The sequence below is a fragment of the Mesoplodon mirus genome (genome assembly GCF_964341445.2).
Source record: "Mesoplodon mirus genome assembly, chromosome: 6".
In the NCBI taxonomy this organism is placed as follows: domain Eukaryota; kingdom Metazoa; phylum Chordata; class Mammalia; order Artiodactyla; family Ziphiidae; genus Mesoplodon; species Mesoplodon mirus.
This window is the reverse complement of record NC_138982.1, coordinates 132,045,605-132,068,275: the sequence shown is the minus strand read 5'-3', so window position 1 is coordinate 132,068,275 and position 22,671 is coordinate 132,045,605. Positions and strand designations below refer to the sequence as shown.

Here is a 22,671-nt window from a genome sequence, read left to right as displayed (position 1 = left end):
TCATTCCTGTTAAGTTCACCTGAACTCAGTTGCTCAATATATACTTGCTGAAATTGAAAATCCAAATGAGTCTGTATTTTGCCCATTAAGTTAGAGACAATTCATGTTAAAATGATTTTTCTCCCAAAGACATTAAAAATGTAAATGAATAACCAATTGAGCCATTAAATTGGAACCCAGAGAGTAAACAGGTCAACTGAGATCAATAAAAGAAGACATCTTTTGACTATGAGTGGGTTTAATACTGCTTGACTCAGGGTTTTGGTTGAAGAAATTATCAAGTCATAAAAAGAAAACTTAGTAAACCTGAAGGAAAAGAAAGGACTTAGGTGTCCTCAGCACCTGCCCTCACACCAAAATTAACTACCCATTAAAGAACATTTTACTGGGATTTGTTTAGGAGTTTGTGAAATAACCTGAAGCCAGTGCAGATGTCTAAGGTACCAAATGGTCCTTGACTCCCATTGAAGTCAATGGGATCACTGTGCATGTCTCTAAGGACAAAATCCAAATCACTAAATACTAGCAGGCAGAATTCTGTCCTCTGGAAGAACAAATGTAGAAAGACCCTAGAGAACTGCCAGAGGGAGTTTTGCCTCACTTCATCTCTCTCTCTGGTGCCTGGATATTCTTCCCATCAGTCACCTACTTCTCTCTGACTCCCTCATTCAGAGGTGACCCTAGGCAATGTGAAATCACTGCTCATTGCTCATCCCCTCTGCTTCATTAGACCCCTGGTGGAAGCCTGGCTTCTATCCCTTCACACACTTCAGAAAGGGCTGAGAAGCTGAGCACCAAATGCAGTGTGGAGAATATTCAACAGTTTCTGCTTTCTCAAGGCTAATCTTAGTGAAATGTAGTCATAGCTAATTTTGTAGGACAGGGACCAGGAAGCCTTTCTCTCAGAAGGGTTACATACTATATAGCTTAAGCTTCATGGGCCATAGCATCTTGCTCACAACTATCCCACTCTGCTGAGGTAGCAAGAACACAGCCACAGGCAAAATATAAATGAACAGGTATGTTGTGTTCCAATAAACCTTTATTTACAACAAACAAGGAAGCCAGTGTGGTTGTATCAGACTGAGAGGGGAAGGGTGGTGGGGTCAGAGAGGAGGGCCTTCATGATCATGGAGGGCTTTGTAGATTATTGGAAGAGCTTTGGTTCCTCATGAAATGGGAAGACATTGGAGAGTTTTCAGAAGAGGAGTGACATGATCAGATTTATACCATAAAAAGATCACTCTGGCCCTTGTATTAATAAAATGTCATAGAGAGGGAAGCATAAAATTGGAGGCTATTAGAGAAATCAAGGCAAGAGATGAAGGCGATAGCAACAGAGGAGTAAGAAATGGTCAGATTCTGGAAATATTTTGATGTTGAGCTGGAATAATTCTCTGAGGGGTAGAGGCTGGGTGAGAAAAATAGAGGAGTCAAAGATGACCCTAAGCTTTTTGGCCTGAGCCACAGGATGGAGTTGCCATTGCCTGAGATGGGGAAATGGATAAATGGACATAGCTTGGAGAAATAAGGCTATCAAGAGTTCAGTCATGAATATGTTAAGTTTGATTTTGCAATGTCTACTAGATATCCAAAAAGAGGCAATGAGTAGGCAGTTAATATATGACTCTAGAGTTCAGGAATGTGGTGTAGGCTGGAGATACAAAACTGAGGGTCCTCAGCATGTACATGGGAATAGATGAGGCCATCAGAGAAATGAGTTCCAACCAGATGTGTTCATAACACGTAGTACTTAAGAGGGATTTTTTCATCCACCGTTGCCTTAAATCATTTTTCTCAACACACCAGAGCCATGAGATTTATAAAATGCAACCTACCATAAAGAACTATTATCTGTCACTTACTTAAAACATAGTCTCAAAGCTTTACAATGTGGATTCATTTGAGATAAGATTAATATACAGAAAAATGTCAGTGATTGAAAGAAACATTAAATCCAGAAAGAAAACCCAAGAAAAATGACAACCACAAAAATCACAATAACTAAATTCTTGAAGTGCTGACTGATTGCCATACATTGTTATAGTTATTTTATATAATTAACTCATTTAATATGCTCAACCACCCTGTAAATAAGTGCAATAGCTACTCTTTGGGCTATATTTAAATAGTGACTTAGATTTGTTATGCTTATTGTATTTTCCTTCATTTGCCCATAGAAAATAGAAAGAATATATTGTTCAGAACCAATAATCTTGACAGAGCCCTAAAATTTAGACTTGAAGAAAATTAAACATTTTGACATAGGTGATTAAGCCAAAATGTAAACAATCATTGTCAAGTAAAAGAATAAGTGAATCGTTTCACCTTAGCAATCATAATTCACACCTCTGTGTTGTTATGATGACTCATACTAGCCAAAACCCTCTACCACATGCCCTCCCAAAATTCTACCTGAAATAGTTGGAGAATGGAAAGTCCTTGGCACTCAGCACCAACAAGATAATATATTATAGTTCCCTTTCTTCTGCCCTTACTCTTTTTTACCCTTCCTATTTACCCACTCCAGTCCCCTGACCAGAACCCTATCAAATGTTCAGAGTTCTGCTCAGGAAATCATTTTTTAGATATTTCATGGTGGTTTATTATTTTTAGCTACCATTGATATTGGCCAGAATTTAGGACCAAAACATACTGGTAGAGCTAAATGCAACATAGTTAATCTCAAATATTTTGACTAGATTCTTCTATGAGGTTCTTTGCAATCAAGGAACATAATTTTTCTTTTGGGAAGTCTTTAGCCTTTTTTGATGCACTTTTGAAAAATCGTATATATGGAGATATGCACTTAAAAGTGCTGTATTTCCCCAGGTAATTCACTCACTTACCCATCTCCTTTTCTCAGTTCTGATTTTTTTCCTCCCCTCTGGAGGGTATATAGATCCCCTTAAAAATCCTATTAGATTTGGATACATTAATATACCAACAGGTTTGTGAAATGCCATTTTGCATGTTTCCAAGTTCAAATGAAGATGAAATTAACATTTAAAATGTGCGATCTTATCTTTGGGTCCCAGTGGTTTATTACATTCATTTTTATGACATCAAATCCACTGTTGTGGTACAATGAAAAGGGAATTGGACTAAGACTCAAGAAAACCTAGGTACTTTTCTTTTGAACTGCTGCTCATTAAATATAACTAAAACTGTCCAGAGATTGATTGAGTTGCAAAAAATGAGGTAGAGAATTTCTCGAACCAAGAGGTGTTCAGCAGCAGCTGTGTAGCAGGAATTCATGCATCAAGTAAGGGCTTGACCTTTAAGGTCTCTTCCAATTTCTTGCTTCTGTAACTCATTTTCAAGGCCAATCCAAACAATTAACCTCAATGTGCCTCGCTTTCCTTACTGTAAAACGGCACTGACATATATCCACCTCAGAGGTATATTCTGAGGTTTACAGAGCTATTTATAAGACATGTAGGGATACTTCATAAAAAGGGGCAATGCAAATAGCAAAGTTTATTATTATTTAAGGAGAAGACAGGGAAAAATTTAAACAGCTACTGGAAATAGCATGTTCTTTTTTTCTCCTCCATATGCTCCACCTGTTCCCAGAGTCTACGTGCATAAAAATCAGCACATTTCTGTGTCATATCTGAGTGCACAGAGTAGATAGATGGCCAAAGAAAGAGTTTAGAATTTGAGCACTTTTGAATGTTATCTCTACATGCAGAGCCCAGATCAAACTCGTGTGAAATAAACAGGCTCCTTCTTCTCAAGCACTTTTCAAACCAAAGGTGCAGTTCCCAATTGCATTACTAAGGTACGAGTGGAGGAAGGAGGCTCATGTTTCGTCTTTTTATTAAGAAATATTTGAACTTAGAGAAAAATGGCAAGAAACGTACAATGAACTCCTGTACATCCTGCATCTAAGTTCAGCAGTTGTCATCATTTGGCCACATTTGCTTTAATGCTCTATACATCTCTCAGTATAACAACAACACAACAAGTAGTAGTATTGTTGATTTGAAAGTAAGTGACAGACAGCATATGACCATTTTACCTCTAAATACATTAGTGTATATTTCCTAAGAACAAGTACCTTCCTTTTTATAACCGCACTACAGTTATCAAACAGAGGAAACTTAACACGGATACAGTTTTTAACATCTATGTCAATATTAATGTCTATATAGATATATATGATATTCTAGTTTCCCTAATTGTCTCAATTGCAGTTTTTTTGAATCCAGGATCACTCACTGCATTTAGATGTCAGGTTGTTTTAGTCTCCTTTGGTCTAAAGCAGTCTGGCTTTCCCTTGTCTTTCATGACCTTCATATTTTTGAAGAGTCCATACCAGTTTTACTGTAGAATATCCCTCTATTCACTTTGTTTAGTTGTCTCCTTTTCTGCATTTCGTTTTTAAAGTGTCTCTCCTGCAGTGGACTAGAAAATCCGTCATCGTTGCCAGGTTTTCATGCACCCTTACCATTCTCTGCAATTGGAATCCCATCTTAGAAGTACTGGGTCACTCTGGCCGGGCTGACATCCACACACAGGAAGGCCATTAGCAAAGTTAGGAATTGTGCCTACACCAATTTTCTTTCCCTGAGGTAATGACTTGTTTAAAGACAAGTTTTAACTTTTTACAATGAAGTGTAATGGATTGCTGGATTGCTGGATTGTTGTAAAATGAAAATAAAAGGGAAAGCTTTCTCTAAATTTTGTCTCCTGTGGACTAAAAAGCCTTTCTAATTGTAAATTCTGTGATGTTTGCTAATGAAGGCAGCAAGCCTTTTTTTAAGCAAACAATTGCTTCGGAAGAGAAACGTAAACCTCCCTGTTTCTTGCTCTTTGTTCTTTCTACATCTTCGGTCTGTAATCTTTAAATCTGCTGATCTTCTCCTTTCCTGAGGCATGTTCACCTGCACATGGACAAAATGAGAAAATTAGGGCTTAGTAGTGAGTTTTTCTGAAAGGTAAATTTAGTCCAATTAAAACTAATCTTTTGTACTGAGTTCTCTTTTCTCCTCTATTGGTATTAAAATACATTTCTGTTGTGAAACAATTGTGAAAGCTCACAGTTACTTTTTTTGAGGAGGGAACCTGTTTATTAACAGCTTCATTTGCCAAACAAAGGCTGAATGTTTTATGCTGGTCCAAATTTTTTAAATTTTTTCTCTATTTATGCAGATATTTATTTATATAGTTAGTTAGTAACTCAGTCAGTTAGTTGGTTGATCTTAAATCTCAAAGTCAGGAGGAGCCACTGATTTGATGAAAAGAGCCCTAGCTTGGGGAGTCAGAGGTGGACCTAGCTTTAAACCCTGGATCTGCCACTTAATAGCCTTACACAATCTTGAGCAAATTGCTCCAGCCCCTGTCAGCCTCAGGTCATAGTTTATCAAATTAAGTAATGTGATGCCCCATGTATAATACAACATTCGATGGGATGAACTCCTTCTGTTGGCTGTGCGGACCTTAAAGCAAGATGTGTTCATGTTGTATTTCCAGCCCTTAACATGGATGGGACTTGGCATGGAGTGAACATCCAGAAAATGTTTTCCTGTAAAAATGAATGAACGAAGGGAGAGAATATATTCAACTTTAAGTTCCATTAACATGCATCTAAGTCTTCATGATAGGAAGATGAACTTCAAGATTGCCATTTCATTTAGTAAAGAACAAAAGAGCAGTTCATTGCAGCATATGAAATGTACTTCTTAAATATTTTTCCCATTTTATTTAAAGGCTACGTTGATCTCCCTTGTGGTCATGCTCAAAAAAAAAAAAAAAAAAAAAGGAAGTGATTGAAAAGCAGGAGGGCGATAGGAAAAAAACAAACAAACAATAAAAACAAGAGAGACTCACAAGCAGCCTGGAGTAAAGAAGAAAGGAGAATGGGTACCTCTTTCTACTTTTTACCTCTCTTATCAAATAATCCAAAGCTATATCTGGTCCCTCAAGCACCAACAATTTGTATTTGTAAGACATGATGGTGACATGGAGAGACTGAGTGCTAGACTCACAAGCAATCTGAATCCATAGCTCCTCCTATCTTTGTAACCCTGAGTAAGTTACTTAATTGTTCCAAGCCTTGGTTTTCTTACTTGAAATTATGAAGATGATAACCTTTGCTTCATAGGGTTATTGTTAGGATTAACAAATACACAAATCCATGTGCTCAGTTTTCTTCCATTAGGACTCATCAGTTGCTCAGGACAAGTGATTCTGGAAGTAAGAGGACAAGTGACTCACTGGTGCTTGGGAGCCTTCAGCCACATTGGTTGATTTGAAAAGAAGCAAGAACCCAGGAAGTCTATCATTCTAACAATTTCTATTTTTATGTTAAAGAAATTAAAAAGGATAATGAGGGCTTCCCTGGTGGTGCAGTGGTTAAGAATCCACCTGCCAATGCAGGGGACACGGGTTCAAGTCCTAGTCCAGGAAGATCCCACATGCCGTGGAGCAACTAAGCCCGGGCGCCCCAACTACTGAGCCTGTGCTCTACAGCACACACGCCTAGAGTCTGTGCTCTGCAACAAGAGAAGCCACTGCAATGAGAAGCCCGCACACCACAACGAAGAGTAGCCCCTGCTCACCTCAACTAGAGAAAAGCCCACATGCAGCAACAAAGACCCAGTGTAGCCAAAAATAAAATAAATATATTTTTAAAATATAATGAGCACTAAATCTTGATACGATTCTACAACTCCTTCCTTCCTTGCTCTGGTCCATTTGACTCTGAAGAGTAGCTTACAAATTTACTGTACTCAGGACCACAACTACCCAAGGTACAGAGGAATCTTATAACATCTTAGACACAAAAATGTAGCTTCTAGGGAAAACAAATAACTAAATAAATAAAGCAAGAAAACAAAAGAAGTGCATCAAGTCCAGAGGAAGCTGGCATCCATGTTGTGTCTTGCACAGTGCATACCACAATTTCTATCTGAATAGTGATAAAGCTTAATATTTCCTATTGATTACTTGAAGCTGACACATCCTGAAGGCACAGACTGTGTAATAAAAAATATTCAATTTTCCAATGGTAGTCCTTGAGTAAGAGCCAACATCATGCAGTGTAGTGAACACCAGTTAATATTAGGGGAAATAAGATGGAGGCTTCATATAGCTATTGGTCTTGCCCTATTAAAGCACTTTTATTAAAAAAATGGTGCAGTTCGGTGGATTCATATTTGTGGTGAATTAAACATTCTTCATCAAGTTAGTTGGCTGTATATACTTTCCTACAATTTACAAATGGTGTATTTTTAAAGAATTTGTTTCTGCCCTTATTATCATAATCTTCTAAAATTCTATTGTCTTTTCTTTTAAATCAAGAAATTATTTTCCCATACGATGTTCAATTATATTAGAAAGAAAATACAATAAGCCATTTATAAATAGCTTATATGGCAGGAACTGGAAGACTATATAGAACAGTCCAACCAATTAGCTGGTAAAGAGTATGTTATATATAAATACTTGCTGAAAGGTTTACAGAAGTTTATAACCCCAAGAAATTCTAGTGTTCTATCGGTTTTCTCTAAAGTGAATGGGTGTTACCCATTTCAAAAAGAATCTTTGGAAACTTCAAGCAACTTTTTGTTTACAAAAGTCTTACAGTATTGACTTGATTTGTTAAAGATTTGTGGTGAAAGCTGGAGAGGACAGTTGCATTCTAAAAAATTCAGAATCCTCTTGGGAGAATTGTGCTTCCAGCAACACATACCCACAAAAGGAAAATACAGTATAATCCATATAGAAAGAGGAATTTCATAGAAAGAGGAATGACTAATGAGAAGTCAATAATGTAACCTTTAGGTAGATGGCCTCTTGATACATTTTGGGAATTATATGAGTTTGCCTATAAATGGCAATAAGCAAATACTTTGGACAGAACAGTTTGTTGAATGATTGAATGTCATTTTCTAGGTCTCATTCGTCTGCAAGAGCTCATCAAAGCTCCCTCCAGATATAACATTAAAATCAAAATCCGCCAGCTGCCATCTGGGAATAAAGATGCCAAGCCTTTACTCAAGGAGATGAAGAAAGGCAAGGAGTTCTATGTGATATTTGATTGTTCACATGAAACAGCCGCTGAAATCCTTAAGCAGGTAAGAGGGTTAGGAAGGAGGTGAAAATGTTGGGGGACGAGTTCATTTATCTTTCTCAGACATGCCATCTGGTTTCACTTAGTGCAGCGTGATAAAATGCCAGCAGTCCAGTTTAGGCTGAAGATTGCAGATTTAAGAACCCTTTTAAAGGGTCATAGGGCTCAGACTTCTTTGAAGCCACCTGTTCATATATAGTTGTAGATGTGTGGTCCTGTGTACATACTCGGAGATATATAGATCCTGCCAGCAGAGATTGAGAGGAGAAGAGTATCATTTCAAGTTGAGTAAGCATCTCTTCTTTTATGTCTTTTGAAAACACCAAGCTAGATTTCATTTACAAAATGCCTGACTTGTCCTAAATACATCTTCCTCATGGCAAGACCTCTTTTGTCAAACATGCAAGATTCCAAACACAGTGAAAAAGGGGCATGGAGAGAGTCACAGAAAAGATGCTTCCCTCTTCTAATTTGTTACAGACAATGAGCTGCCATGCATTAATGTCCACCGGATAATGTGGGTGGAAACAATAAATTGTGAAATCTTATATAAATGAAAGATCTTAATAACATTGAGAATGATAACAACAGAGTTAATACTTTCTGGGCACTTCAGGATATAACACTGGTCTTATGTCTAAGAAAGAAAACTCGGAATCAAAATAAAAAACAGATTAAAAATAAATTTAAAAAAAAGATTAAACCTAGACTCATGGTTCTCAACCCAGAGTGATTTCATCCCCTCAGAAACTTCTGTCAATGTCCAGAGACATTTCTGGTTGTCATATTGGGGGTGGTGGCACTTTACTGACAGCTAGCAATTAGAGGTGCTGCTAACCATCCTATAAGACACAGGATCCCACCCCACCCCACAACAAAGAACTACGTAGCCTAAAATGCCAACAGTGCTGAGGTGGAGAAACTCTAGCATAGACAGAGACAATGGGAAAGTCAAGCCAGATGTTTAAAATAGAAGCACTAATAAAAAATCAGAGGATTGAATTTTGGGGAAAGTAGGAAAAAAATAGCCAGGTTATATTTACTTGGCCTAATGGATGTCTCTCTGTATTTAAGTGGTTACTGTGGCATGAGGCAATGTTCTTACCTAAAATGACACAAGGTGTTATTATACTCCCTAGTTTAAAATATCTGGGGTGTACTGTTGGGTTGACTGGTAATGGGCACTAATTTCACAAGTAGACCAACCCCTCCATACAAATGCAGAACTGTGGGATTCTGAATCACTTAGAAGAGCTCTCTGGGCACAGTCATACAGCCTGACTCTCCAGTGCTATATCTCACACTGGAAGGGCATTTCTCGGAAGCCACTGAGTCATAGAACATATTTTAAATTGTGGTTGAAAACAATCGTAGACGTCATCAAGGCTAATCCTCTCACTTTATAGGAGATAAAATAACTTTCCCAGAGTGACACAGCCAGGAACGGGCACTGAGTCTCCTTTATCCCATCTGATGCTTTCTCCACAGTGACACGTTGCTTCTCCAGTTAGGCAGACTATCTGTTACTTACTTCTAGACTATAGTTTCATTAACAAGTCTTTAGATATTATAAGTACCTCTCAGTAAAGAAAGCCAGCATGCTGCAGTGATGTCAGCAACTAAAGAACTTGAAAGGTGAATAAATATCATCAGCTGCTCTTTATCTTAAGGCTTCACTTGAGAATTTAATACAGTCATTAAAGTGTGTAATGGAGTGTGGGCCAGAACTGAGAAAAACACCCAGATTTTATGCATAGCCCTCAAAATACAAAGAAGTATCCCTTCCCAAGAGTCTTTCATAACAGAAGCTAGGGACTCTGTTACATTTAAGAGAATGATTTTCTGATGAGGCTTCTCTTAGTCAGAAATCCACTTAGCTCACATAACTGGTCATATCTCTCCCAAAGGGCAGGCTTGGAATAGGCAAGGGAAGTGCCCGATGGCCATGGGCAGGGGCTGCTAGAGTTTCTCCTGTATTTTGATAAATGTGGATATAAAATTCCTTTGATGTAAGTGGTTCTTTCCTGTGGCAGAGAGAGTACATCGTTCAAAGGAAAAATTAAAAAAAAAAAAAAAAAAAAAGGACAGAAAATCATCTAAGAGAAGCCCTCTCAAGAAATGTCTGGCAGGGGAAAAGAGGAGTAGGATTAGTTCCACTTTGCACAATCCATTGACACAAACATTTTTCTCCATCCTGTCTTACCATGTTTTATCTTGTGTTTGTTTTTCCTAATCACGTGAATGGTACAATTGGCTGTGAAGCTTGGGGGAAGTGACTAAAAGACTGTTCATCCTCTCTTTGTTCTAGACCCATGCTCTGAAAAGATTGGGAGGGGTGGAGAACCTTTTTAAAAGCTTCCAGCATGAAACCCTTACCTTATTGCATGTGAAAGAACTATTGCTCATTTTGAAATCACAGCAAAGGATCCAGGTTGGCTTAATGGGCTTCATTTGAACCTCCAAGAGGCTGTTATGGTTTGAAAAGTTATAATGAAGACCATAGGACTTTCTATTCTAGTCCAGATGAGGCACTAGTACTCTGTGTGATTCAATTTTAACTTGCTCCATTAGTTCTGGACAACAACATTTAGAAACTCTTGCAGAGACCTTTCCTGAATCTGTCTGCAGTGTCTCTAGGGAGTCTGAAGGTTCAGGAGTTCAGGGTCCTGATGCCAGCCACTGCTCAACCAATCTTTCTCCTGAGGGAAAGAAAGGAAGGAAAGAGACATATATTTTACTGAGGTACCAAAGATGGTGTCACGCACCCTGTATGTCATCTCAGTTTATCCTGAAGTAAATTTGGTATTCTCACTCATAGCTGAGAAAACTGAAGCTCAGATAAGTTAAGTGCCTCATACAAGGTCACTCTCTGAATAGCCAGCCTGCCCTATGATCTCAGATCCTGAATGCCTACTTTACCATAAGGGTCCCCCATTTCATAATGGATAACCATTCTGAACTAGGCTTCCAGAAATGTCTGGGGAAAACACAACCACTTGCTGCTGGTCTCCTTTAGGTGAAATTAGTATTAATATCTTTTACTTCTTTGGTGACTAAAATCACTGCTGAGAAAATTTTCTATGCCAGGTCAACATCTTTCTTCTCATGCACATTTCCCATTATTTCCCTGTACTTCCCTGCACGTTCATCATATTTTACTACTTTTTAATTATTCTTAAGAAAAAAGAAATCAAATTCACTTTAAAGAATATATTTGACATTTCTCTAAAAGTAAAAATTGGGGAAAAGTCTATAATTATTCTTGGGCATGATAATCACTTCAGCAAAGTGATTATTTCTATTCATATTGAACAAGTGCTATATGATGAGAATATGAAAAGTTATTTCCCCAAAATTAGTTAGAAATTCAAATGTCAAGACTTGCTTAGGCTACAGGGGAGCACGGCTCTCATAACAAGAAATGGTCTTCGTGAATTTCTGCATTCTGAGAGTGGCCCCAAAAACCAGCAGCACACACATGGCACCCGTCACTGCATGCCTTCTTTCCCTGTCCATGCATCACTTCCCAGCAGGCATCCTGCTGCTTTTAGAGGATGCTGATCTCTCCTTAGCCTGACTTTAATGTGGAAATCCCAGGTCCCCAACCCCTCCTCACTCCCACATCCCCCAAGTCCCTCTGTCTTCCCACTGACTGCTCACCATCCACCGCACTTGCACCTTCACTCGCTCCTACTGAGTATGGTTCTCCCGAGGGAGTGGCTGATGGAAGATGAATTTATGGATGAGACACAGGGGAATTCCCTGGTCATCCAGTGGTGAGGACTCTGCGCTTCCACTGCAGGGGAACTAAGATCCTGCATGTCACACAGCACAGCCAAAGAAACAGAAACAAAACCAAAACAAATAAAGATGAGGCACAGGGTAGGACGATTCTAGGTAGGGAATTCCTAACATGTGCCTAGTGCCATGCTGGGTAATAAGCAACCATATCCTTTAATTGACATAATAATCATTGACATAATTAGTCCTATCTTTTTTTTTTTTTCTGGAAATGAAAATTGAAGCTCAGGGACAGCGTTAATTTTATCTACCGAGCATGCTTTTAATGCAAAAATCTGTGGCCTGCATGATGTGACCCATCCGCCCCCTCCAGCCTCCTTGCCAGCCTCCAGCTTCCAATACACTATTTCAAGGGCACTCTGCCTGGTCATGTAACATACCCTCCTTTCCCTACTTTATGGCCTTTGCACTTGCAGTTGCCAACACCCGGAACATTCTTTTCCAAAGTCTGCCTCACCTAAGCCTTCATGATTAACTCTTGGGAGATAAAGGAGAAGAAACTATTTTCTCTTTCCTTATGACCTTGCACTCTACTTAGTTGCTCTGTAATCCTAATAAAAATCTATAATTAACTAAGGACATTGATTCATTTGTTATCTCTATCCCCTACTATACTGTAAACTACAAGAGGGTGGGAGCTTTCTTTGTCTTGTTCTCCCAAATCCCCAACATCTATTACATTATTTGACACACAACGAGTGACCAATACGTCTCTGTTGAATGAATAGATGAAATGAATGATCCAAGAACTGTGCTTAGAAGCTCTTAATCAGTAATCTCCCAAATCACCTTTCTTCCACTCCACTCAGTATGCTGAACTCTCAACTCTGCCAAGCACATTTGAACAAGTCACCCCTCTGTGCCTCAGTTTCCTCAAAAGGAAGGTTTCATTCAACCTTGAAATTCTGTATTATTAAGACCTGTAATGCATTTGAGCTAATGATTCTCCTTCCTGAAAATAAATTTGCTTCTTTGGAGAACTGCAGAGTCATTTTCAAATCCTGTAATAGGATTGAGAAAGCAGGTCACTATTTCAAGCATAGTGAAACCTCATGGTTCTCTGATAGGGAGGGAAGCGATGCAGTGGTGCTTCATCTAACAGGGAAGCTGTTTCAGGGTTGGGCCAATTCCCTGAGCTAGAGAGTGGCTGGTGGATGAGCATGAACATACTGTTTCTGACTCAGGAAAACTGCTGTCTTGTTTACATGAACAAGTGCATCAGAGGGGAGATGTTTTTCCTCCCTCAACACTCGTGGCAATGAGCATTAAGCTATAATTGAGCCATTAGCCTACATAGAACATTTTAGTACCAAAATATTTTGTAGAATTATATTGCATTTTCTCCTGTCAACATTTGTGTGTTTTGTTTCTATTTTTTTTCTTTTGTTTCAATTAACATACAAACAAGACCAGGCAGAAAATGTATTTTTTAAACGCTTGGCTTCCCTCTGCTAAGAAGTGCAATGGCAATGCTGATTAATCAAATAATTTTGTGCATGGATTTTTTTCCCCATATAAGGTTTGCCTAACATCTCTGACCAAGGCAAGCAGAGGTAGTTACATGGGTTTCATTTCATATTTTCACAGGACAGAAATATCATCAGCCTTCATCTCTTAGGACAGAAAACATCAAGTCAAGCAGTATAGCTGTGATGTGCTAAAAGGTTGCAATTCTGTGTTTGGAACCTGCGCCAGCTAAGTCAGATCCCCAAGTCTGTTATTTCTAATCATAAACACATAAAATAAGCCAAAGACCTTAGGGCTACCTTTTACTCAACACTTATTATGTGCCAGGCACTGTGCTAAGCAAGTGAAATGCATCACTCATTTAATTTTTATGAGAAAATTCTGCATACAAGAAACTGACAGACTTCAGAGAGATTTTGTAACTTGCCCAAAGTCACAGAGCCAGCAAGTGGCTAAGCTGGGATTTGAAACTTATCTCAGGATTTCAAAGGAAAAGAAAGTATCCTATTCTGCTACTGTTATGTACACCAAGAAGTCAACTGATTCTCCAAGTAATGGAACCTGGAACACATTTTAGTTAAGCTTCATACTTCTTGGATGCGTTATTTCCTTTGATTCTCAAACATTCAATCATTTCTAGTTTACACAAGTTCTCAAGAAATGTTGTTTATATTGAAGTCAAGTAATGAATGTGGTGGGGACATGGTAAAGAAATTCATTTTTTCATTCAACACATATTTGTTGAGCACTGATTGAAGGTGATAAAGATACAACAATGAAAACAACAACAAAACCCCAAATCTCTGCCACCTTAAGGCAAAAAGAGACCTTGAAAATGAATGTCACAAGAGTTTAGCTATCTAATGCCAATTTACTGGTTGGAGACCATGAAGCTAATTTCTAAAGCAGTATGGGACTGTGACTAGAATCTTAGACTGAAAGTTGGGATATGCAGTTGCAAACTCTGCTCTTCCCCTAATAGGATAAAATAAATGCCATTTATTGGGTAGTCATTGTGTGCCAGAATAGGCTATGTATTTGACTGAAGTGTTATCTTTTTACTGTCTCAACGTATCCCATGTTACAGATGAGAAGAATGAGGTTCCAGAGCATACACTCAATAGCAAGGCTGGAATTTCAAATCAGGGTCTATTGTGCCTCTGATCTGAGTTTCTTAGCCCGTCTTAATATGCTACTTTGAGCGAGTCTGTTTATTTTTCTGAGACCCAGTCACCTCACCTGTAAAATAGGATTGTTGGATTAGATTCTAATTGTTGCTAAACTTCTCTTCAGCTCTGAGCTTCCATGCATACAAGCGATCAAGAACCCTCTTACTAGCGTCTAGACATAAAGAACTTGCACATTGCCTTGTACTTAGTAGGCTTTCAAAGAAATGGGGAAATAATTAAGCAGTTCATTCTTTTTTTAAGGTTTTTTAGAGTCCTTTGCTAGGCTTTGAGATACTTAATTGATGAGAAGGTCATTACTTAGGATAAATCCTGACAATGTAATCATGATGAATCTCAGTTTATACTAACTGGATGACAATTTGCAGTTTGTTATATAATTTTTTTGACAGCACATTCCTATTCTAATTATGTTTCTCTCAGGCTGATATTAAAATCTCTTTACATTTCCTGAGCACATAGTTCATTTGGATTATAAGGAGCAGTTCATAGATGTGAGTATGTTATTAATATACACAAGAATTAATTGACCTCTATGAATAATCAAAAATTTACTGAAAGAGTTTGCAATTTGTTTGTATTCTTAGTGTGCAGGATGCCCTTTTGAGGATGCTCTAAAACCTCCAATGAGTAGATTTGGAAAAGGACTTAGATTTGTTTCAATTCGAATTGAAAGGTAATAAAAATCACATATATGCCTCAGAGATGTTCTAATGCTTAATTCTAGCTACATCAAAATTTGGCTGTAATAGGCAATAAGAGAAATTATCTATGCAAGAGAAGTGGGGGTAATTTAAAAGGAATCATGTAAGGAATCTGAAGATGTGTATAACAAAAAGCATGTCTTAAGCCTGTAGCAGGATCAGTGATCCTCAGCTCTATTCAAAATTTTGAGGATGTCTGTGCCCCTCAGAGTGACTTTCTCAGGGGAAAAGATCCATAGCTTCTATCTGATTCCCTAAAGAAGGCTGAAGTAGGTTAAAAATCACTTCATTATGTTAACCATATCTGCTTCTTCAACCCTTCATAGATGCAAGATTTTACCAAAAATATCCCTCCACCCTACTTTCTCCATGAATGTTAGCCACATCCCTTCTGTTATAAGCATGACCCTATAAGATCTAAATGTCACCATTTAATTCAGTTGACATGTATTGGCTATTTTCTATGTGCTAAAGACTGTGCCAGGGTAAAGGGAGAATAAAGTGCTGTGAAAAACCTCAATGCACTGAATGAGGTTATTTAGTAGAGGACTTAGTTATTTGTTCTTTGCTGCATCTGCAAAATGGGAATGTCATAGCCCATAGCTCATGCTGTTTTGAGAAAAGTTAAATGTGACAATGCCTATGAGGCACTAAGCAGCCCACCACTGATGCATGAAGTATTCCACATGTTATGGATTAGCATCATCAGTATTATTAGTGATATGGTATCTAGGCAAAACTACAAGAGTGATACAGTGCTTCCCAGTCCTAACTCTATCACTGCATCACCTCCTCCATCATATCACAATAGTGGTTCCCAAACCTCCTTTCAGTCTGAATTACCAAGTCTCCCAACCTTATGAGGATCTCATCTGATGTCATTAAGTCTCCATATGCCAGACTTAACATACTGCATCTTCCTACTCATCCTTCCCCCACCAACCAGAAATACCATTCGATTACTCAAGCCAGAAACCTGGGAATCTCCTTGACTCTCCCTCACGTTTCCTATTTATTAGTTACCGAATGTTGTAGATCCTGCCTTCTAAATAGGTTTCAGATTCTACCTCCTTTTCTCTATCACTTTCATCATCTTTCTCCTGTGCTAGAACAATTGATCTCTCGGTCACAAGTCCCCTCCCTCTCCTTTTATCCACCCAGCCTCGATGTGACCTCAAAAACTGTTCATTTTAAATAAAATATCTGATCTTACCCCTCTCAAGTTTGAAATTCCTGAGTGCCCGACCCAACCCCTTATTGCCTTAAGTATAAAGCCCGCATTGTTTAGCATGCCAGGCAAAGCCCTAAGCACGTTGTGTCCACTGCCATTATAACATCAAGCACACAAAAATATCTATTATTATGTGTATCACACAATGTTAACAATTGCATTACAATTTTTTTTTTACAAACTATCCTTTCCTTTTTTTTTTAAAGTAGTACTTTTCTGAAGATTTTAATTAATTAATTAATTTATCTATTTATTTATTTATTTTTGGCTGTGTTGGGTCTCCGTTGCAGTGCACGGACCTTTCACTGAGATGCCCCTCTCCTCCCATTGTGGAGCACAGGCTTCAGGCGTGCCAGCCTCAGCAACTGCAGCACGCAGGCTCAGCAGTTGTGGCGCAGGCGCCCAGTTGCTCTGCAGCACGTGGGATCCTTCTGGACCAGGGCCCAAACCCGTGTCCCCTGCATTGGCAGGCGGACTCCCAACCACTGTGCCACCAGGGAAGTCCCAAACTATCTTTTCTTCATGAAAGCTGACCCCATTAAAGAGACTGAAGTTCTTCCTGAAAGATCACTGAAGGGGTTTAAAATTAGAATCTAATTAATTATAATGTCTAAAGAGATGTTATAATAGAAGAGCTATGTAGGTCTGAATTCCTGACAGAAGGAGGAAAAGTGAGTGAGGCTCCTCATAATACCTGCAGCATCATCCATGGTACAACCTTTTATAATGGGGGCCAGCTCTCTGAACAAGAATAGAGGGGCAACTTATCAAGCTCTCTTGGCTTGATGGATTCATTCCTTAAGATAAAGATCCAATTCCTGTCCTTCTAACTTTGCTCTCAGCAAAGAACCATACATTTTTATTTGGGTTCTCAAAGTACAGAAGGACTTTGTACAAATTACTGACTTTCCTCCCACATATACCTCCTATTATAAATATAGCACAAAGAGCCCAGGATTGAAATCAAACCTGGGTTCAAGTACTATAACTATGCTCACATCTATAAATTGAGGATAACACTTCCTCCCCAATAGTAGATAAAGAACCTATTACAACAGTGGACATGTTGTAGCACTCATCAAATAATAGTTTTGGTCATTATTGTTATCCCTTTAAAATATGAGTTTGGTTAATATAAATCAGTGGTTCTCAGCTCTGGCTGTATGTATCACCTGGAGAGTCTTGGTATCACAGATACCAATGCCTAGAACATACCCTAGACCAAATAAATCAGAATATTTAGGGATAGGGTACAGTCATGGGTGTTTTTAAAGAGTTCTTTGGAGATACTAATGCATTAAGAAACACTGAAAAAAAATAATTTTTTCCTAAGCCTGATAGCTATTAGATAAATTGATAAAATAAAGTCATCTAAAAAGCCAAAAAATTGAGAAACAGGACCCAAATTATGATAACTTTATTGTGCTACAGAGATATCATGAGACCAGCAATACCACCATTTAGTGACTACATGACTAATCTCTCCCTCAAAAGGTTACCCTCAGGCAAATTTGAGGTATAGTTTTTATTATCACCATTACAAAAGAAACTTATTGCAAAAAGATTACAGTGTATGCAACGTATTCTCTGTTAAATTTCCAACTTCAAGATTCGTTCAGTTCTTTGCTGCTAAAACTTTTCTTCTACTGTAGTCTTTCTTATACCTCATATTTCCACCAATTTCCCTTGGATGTTGCAGAGAGTTTATTCTTTGGGTTCATGTAATCCTCCAAAAACTCCACTCTCTCCCATTTGCCAGGTTGCCTATTTCATTCTGCTAGGGGAAATCTCTTTTTTTCCTGCTCTGTTGTCAGCAGACTGTACTTCTTAAATAGCATAATCTCTTCTGCTGTGCACCTGGATGATGCCATGTGGCTCTTCTAGTAGGATTATCTTCTGAAGCTAAACTAAACCCCATTGGGCTCCACTCCATTTATTAATATCTATTAGTATCATCAGCTTCCATTCTTCTTCTGACCATACCTCTGGAGAGAGAAGCTTATAAAGGAATTAAGACTGAAAAATGCTCTCAAATAGTGCAGCTATTCCATTCACCAGCACTGTGTGGAATACTCTTTGCTTTCCTTTGATTTCACTTGGAGGCAGGAGGAAAGTGGCCTGGGTTTGTAAATGGCATAGCACTATCTTTGAATGGAAGGAAAACCCTAGACTCTTTGTGGGTAGCTGTATCTGTGTACATGCATGTGGTTAGTATATGTAAGTGAATGGAGGGTCACAAAGAAATTTAGAAAGTTTTCAACTTCAAACATGTCATTTTTACTCTTGATACATGCTCTTGATATCAATACTCCAAAATTGTGCAATCTCATAGGCCATAATCCCAGAAAGGTGAGCAAATGTGGAGCGTTAGTTTCATATTGCTGCTGTAACAAATTATCACAAATGTAGTGGCTTACACAATAAAAATTTACTCTTTTACAATTCTGGAGGTCAGAAGTCTAAAATCAAGCTGTTGACAGGGCTATTTTCCTTCTGGAGGATTCAGGGAATATCTAGTTCCTTGTCTCTTCCAGCTTCTAGAAGCTGTCCTCATTCCTTGGCTTGTGGTCCTACATCACATTGCCTCTCATTCCCTCTGTTTCCATCTACACATCACCTCTCCACCTTCTATCTGCTTCCATCTTATAAGAACCCTTGTGATTACACTGGGCCCACCTGGATAATCCAGAGTAATTTCCCATAAACTAAGATCCTTAACTTAATCACATCTGCAAAGTTCTTTTGCCAAGTAAAATAACATATTAGCAGATTCTGGAAATTAGGATGTGGACATTTTTAAGGGGCCATTATTCATCCTACTCCATAAGGATATGGGTAGTTTTGTACATGTCAGGGTTTTCAGGGATCCAATGCTGTTTTCCATACACTCCACTGTTACCTTTGTAGATATGTTACAGTCATTCAGTGTTGTATGAGTGTCTTTTTTTGCATCAATAAAGATTGATCTAAAGGCCTAATTTACCTAGCTTGTCCTACTGGTGACAAACCTTAAAAACTACGTTGCCAAAGGAGCATTCTGCTCAAAGGATAGTGCAATTGCAGCCTAAAGTACCACAGTTGGCAGGTGAGAAAGAGCTACATCCTAGAGCTCAAACTTTCTTCTTAAAACTGCTTCTCTGAGACTTGATATTATTCAACTGGTTTCCTGAAGATTTATTTTATGCTGAAATAACTTATTTCTATCTTGAGGTAAAAACATTATTTTAGCCACATTGTATGTCACACATTTGGAAGTTGTTCACTTGAAATTATTGACTATAAATCATGTCTGATGGTTTAGAACTTATCCTGATATTGATAAGGCTATAAAAGGAGGAATACACTTTAGGTTAGTCAATATAAACTTCTAAGACACCTATTTTTCAATGGAAAGATGTAGTAATAAAAACCCTTATAAATATTATAAGAATCCCTCAAAAATGCTTAGGAGAACTCCCGGTTCCATTTCAAGTTTCTGCTACTACGATAGCAGCATTATGCCAATTATTTGTGATGTATGAATTGCTTTTAGCAATGGATGCTGAGAGTTTGTGGAGAATTGCTGTCTCCATAGCTCTGCATTGCCTTCAGAAAAATGATCCTGTTGAAATGTGACATAGGCATCTTTATACCAGGACATGTTATGGGAAGATTTTTCTCAGAGACTTTCCAAGTGTCTTATAGACCAACTCTGTCACCAACCATAGGAGTTAGACTCCACAAACTCTCTTCATCTAGACTTGGACGAGGGTCCTCAAGACAAAGTAAAATATGGTCTTTGTGATGCTCAGGCTGTATGTGATACCTTTACTCATCTAAATCCAGACCGTCTTTGCAAAGAACAACAGAGCTAGACCAGGAAGAGTCAATACTACTGTGAACAAGGCCATGAGAGTTCTATTGTAAAAACTCCAGAGAACAGCTGGGCAAATGTGGAGCCATCATAGTTAATGAACTACAACTGTGCTTCAGAGAACCTTGATAACATTGGGGTCATTAGAGTTGTCCTTCCAAGAGTCAACTGCCAATGAGTTCTTTTTTTTTTTAGCATGCTAATTAGAGTATAATTGCTTTACAATGGTGTGTTAGTTTCTGCTGTATAACAAAGTGAATCAGCTATATGTATACCTATATCCCCATATCCCCTCCCTCTTGCATCTCCCTCCCACACTCCCTATCCCACCCCTCTAGGTGGTCACAAAGCACGGAACTGATCTCCCTATGCTATGCAGCTTCTTCCCACTAGCTATCTATTTTACATTTGATAGTGTATATATGTCCATGCCACTCTCTCACTTCGTCCCAGCTTCCCCTTTCCCCTCCTGATGTCCTCAAGTCCATTCTCAAAACTGAGTTATTTGTAGTGAGGTGGATGGACCTAGAGTCTGTCATAGAGAGTGAAGTAAGTCAGAAAGAGAAAAACAAATACCATATGCTAACACATATACATGGAATCCAGAAAAAAAAAAAAAGGTTCTGATGAACCTAGGGGCAGGACAGGAGTAAAGATGCCAATGAATTTTATTGTGCTTTCTGATGATTCATTTTGACTACAAAAGAAAGAAAACAGTAATTATTTTCTAGCTACTGAAACAATAGAATAGTCTGTGCCATTTCCATCATAGCATAATACAGAGAAAGCCTTCACGTAGGTGTCAGCCTCTCTTCCCCTCACTCGTTTAAGGATTGTGTTATCTAGATGGAAAGGAATGTCATATGTATGCAGAGTATGTAGGACTTTTAGTATTTTGGTATTGTTCTCTGTATTAACCAGGGTTCTCCAGAGAAACAAAACCCATAGGAAATATATATGAAGAGATTTATTATGAAGAATTGATTCACTTAACTATGGAGACTGAGAAGGCACACAGTCTGCCATGTGCAAGCTAGAGACCCAGAAAAGCTGTGGTGTAATTACAGTCTGAAACTATAGGCCTGAAAATCAGAAGGGTCAGTGGTGGAAATCTCAGTCAAAATGCAGGAGAACACCAAAGTCCCAGCTCAGGCACTCAGGCAGGAAGGAAAAGGGGTGAATTCCTTCTTCCTCTGCCTTTTTATTCTAATCAAGCTCTCAGTGGATTCGATGATGCCCACCATACTGGGAAGAGTCAGCTGCTTTCTCAAAAGCTTATTTCATCTGGAAACAGCCTCACAGACACACCCAGAAATAACATATAATCTGGGAACCCCTCGGCCCAGTAAAGTTGATATGTAAAATTAACCACCACCGTCTACAAGAACTTTTGATTTCTTATCATTGATTCTGCAAGGACATAGAATATGATTAACTATGAATGGTATTTTGTTAGAGGCCTTTTTTTATTACCCTAACCCAACCCAGCTATATCAGATCTGAATAGTTCATCTCTCTTTATGGAAAATAAAAAAGTATTCCACTTCTCCCAACGATGATAATTTATTCATGTTATATTTTTATTATACAAAGAACTGAAGCAGCCTAGAAAAATACATTTGAAAAAAGTCATAAATATTTTTTAAGAAAGGGGCGGATTTGGTACCAAGGGAAAAATTAAAGAAAAACATAAAGCTGAATGACAATTGCACATAGAATATATACCCTATGTTCCTGAGTAGTTGCTAATGGAGGACCCACAGTTTTTACCCTAAAGTCTCTAGTAATCAAAAGAAAGTCATGACATACCTTGAAGTATTCATGAAACAGATAATTGTATTTATTCAGAAAAACCAAAACAAAAAAAATGGCTTGTCTGGCACTGATAATCATGGTAGTCACCTGTCAGGGTGAGTGAGATCTCTGGAAGGTGACATATGTCAGTATCTTTCCCACTTCCTTGACCAAAACCAGTGCATGGCTCCACCCAAGCACAAGGGGCCAAGAAATGCAATCACATCATATTGGATAATTGGAAATGGTACTAATGAAGTCCACACTATGGGTCTTCCAAAATCAAGAAGATTAATAGGTATTAAATACATCCTTACTATAGATATAAAATGTTATTGAAAGGGCTATGTTTTTACAGTCTATCAATCTATGTCAATAATATGGTTTAAAGAGGATATTTAATAAGAATAATTCTGTTAGGAAACAACCATTATTAAAGTATTGGTGGAAGCAATTAAGGGGAATGTGCCATCAGTACAAATAGTATTGACAGCCACAGTTATTACTTATTAGTGTGTGTGATGTGATGTGTTTTGCACCATTAAAAATGATTT

General features: G+C 38.2%; 1 protein-coding gene across 12 annotated transcripts in view; it reads left to right on the top strand.

Moving 5' to 3' along the window:
* The window catches only part of GRIK1 (glutamate ionotropic receptor kainate type subunit 1), a gene marked incomplete at both ends in the record, with an annotated part of 432,363 nt that overhangs the window by 273,176 nt on the left and 136,516 nt on the right, over positions 1-22,671 (top strand). For all 12 annotated transcript variants that reach the window (XM_082625512.1, XM_082625522.1, XM_082625518.1 and 9 more), the window contains one exon: positions 7,903-8,084. In XM_082625512.1, the coding sequence (XP_082481638.1) occupies positions 7,903-8,084 (182 nt within the window). The remainder of the gene's footprint in view (positions 1-7,902; positions 8,085-22,671) is intronic.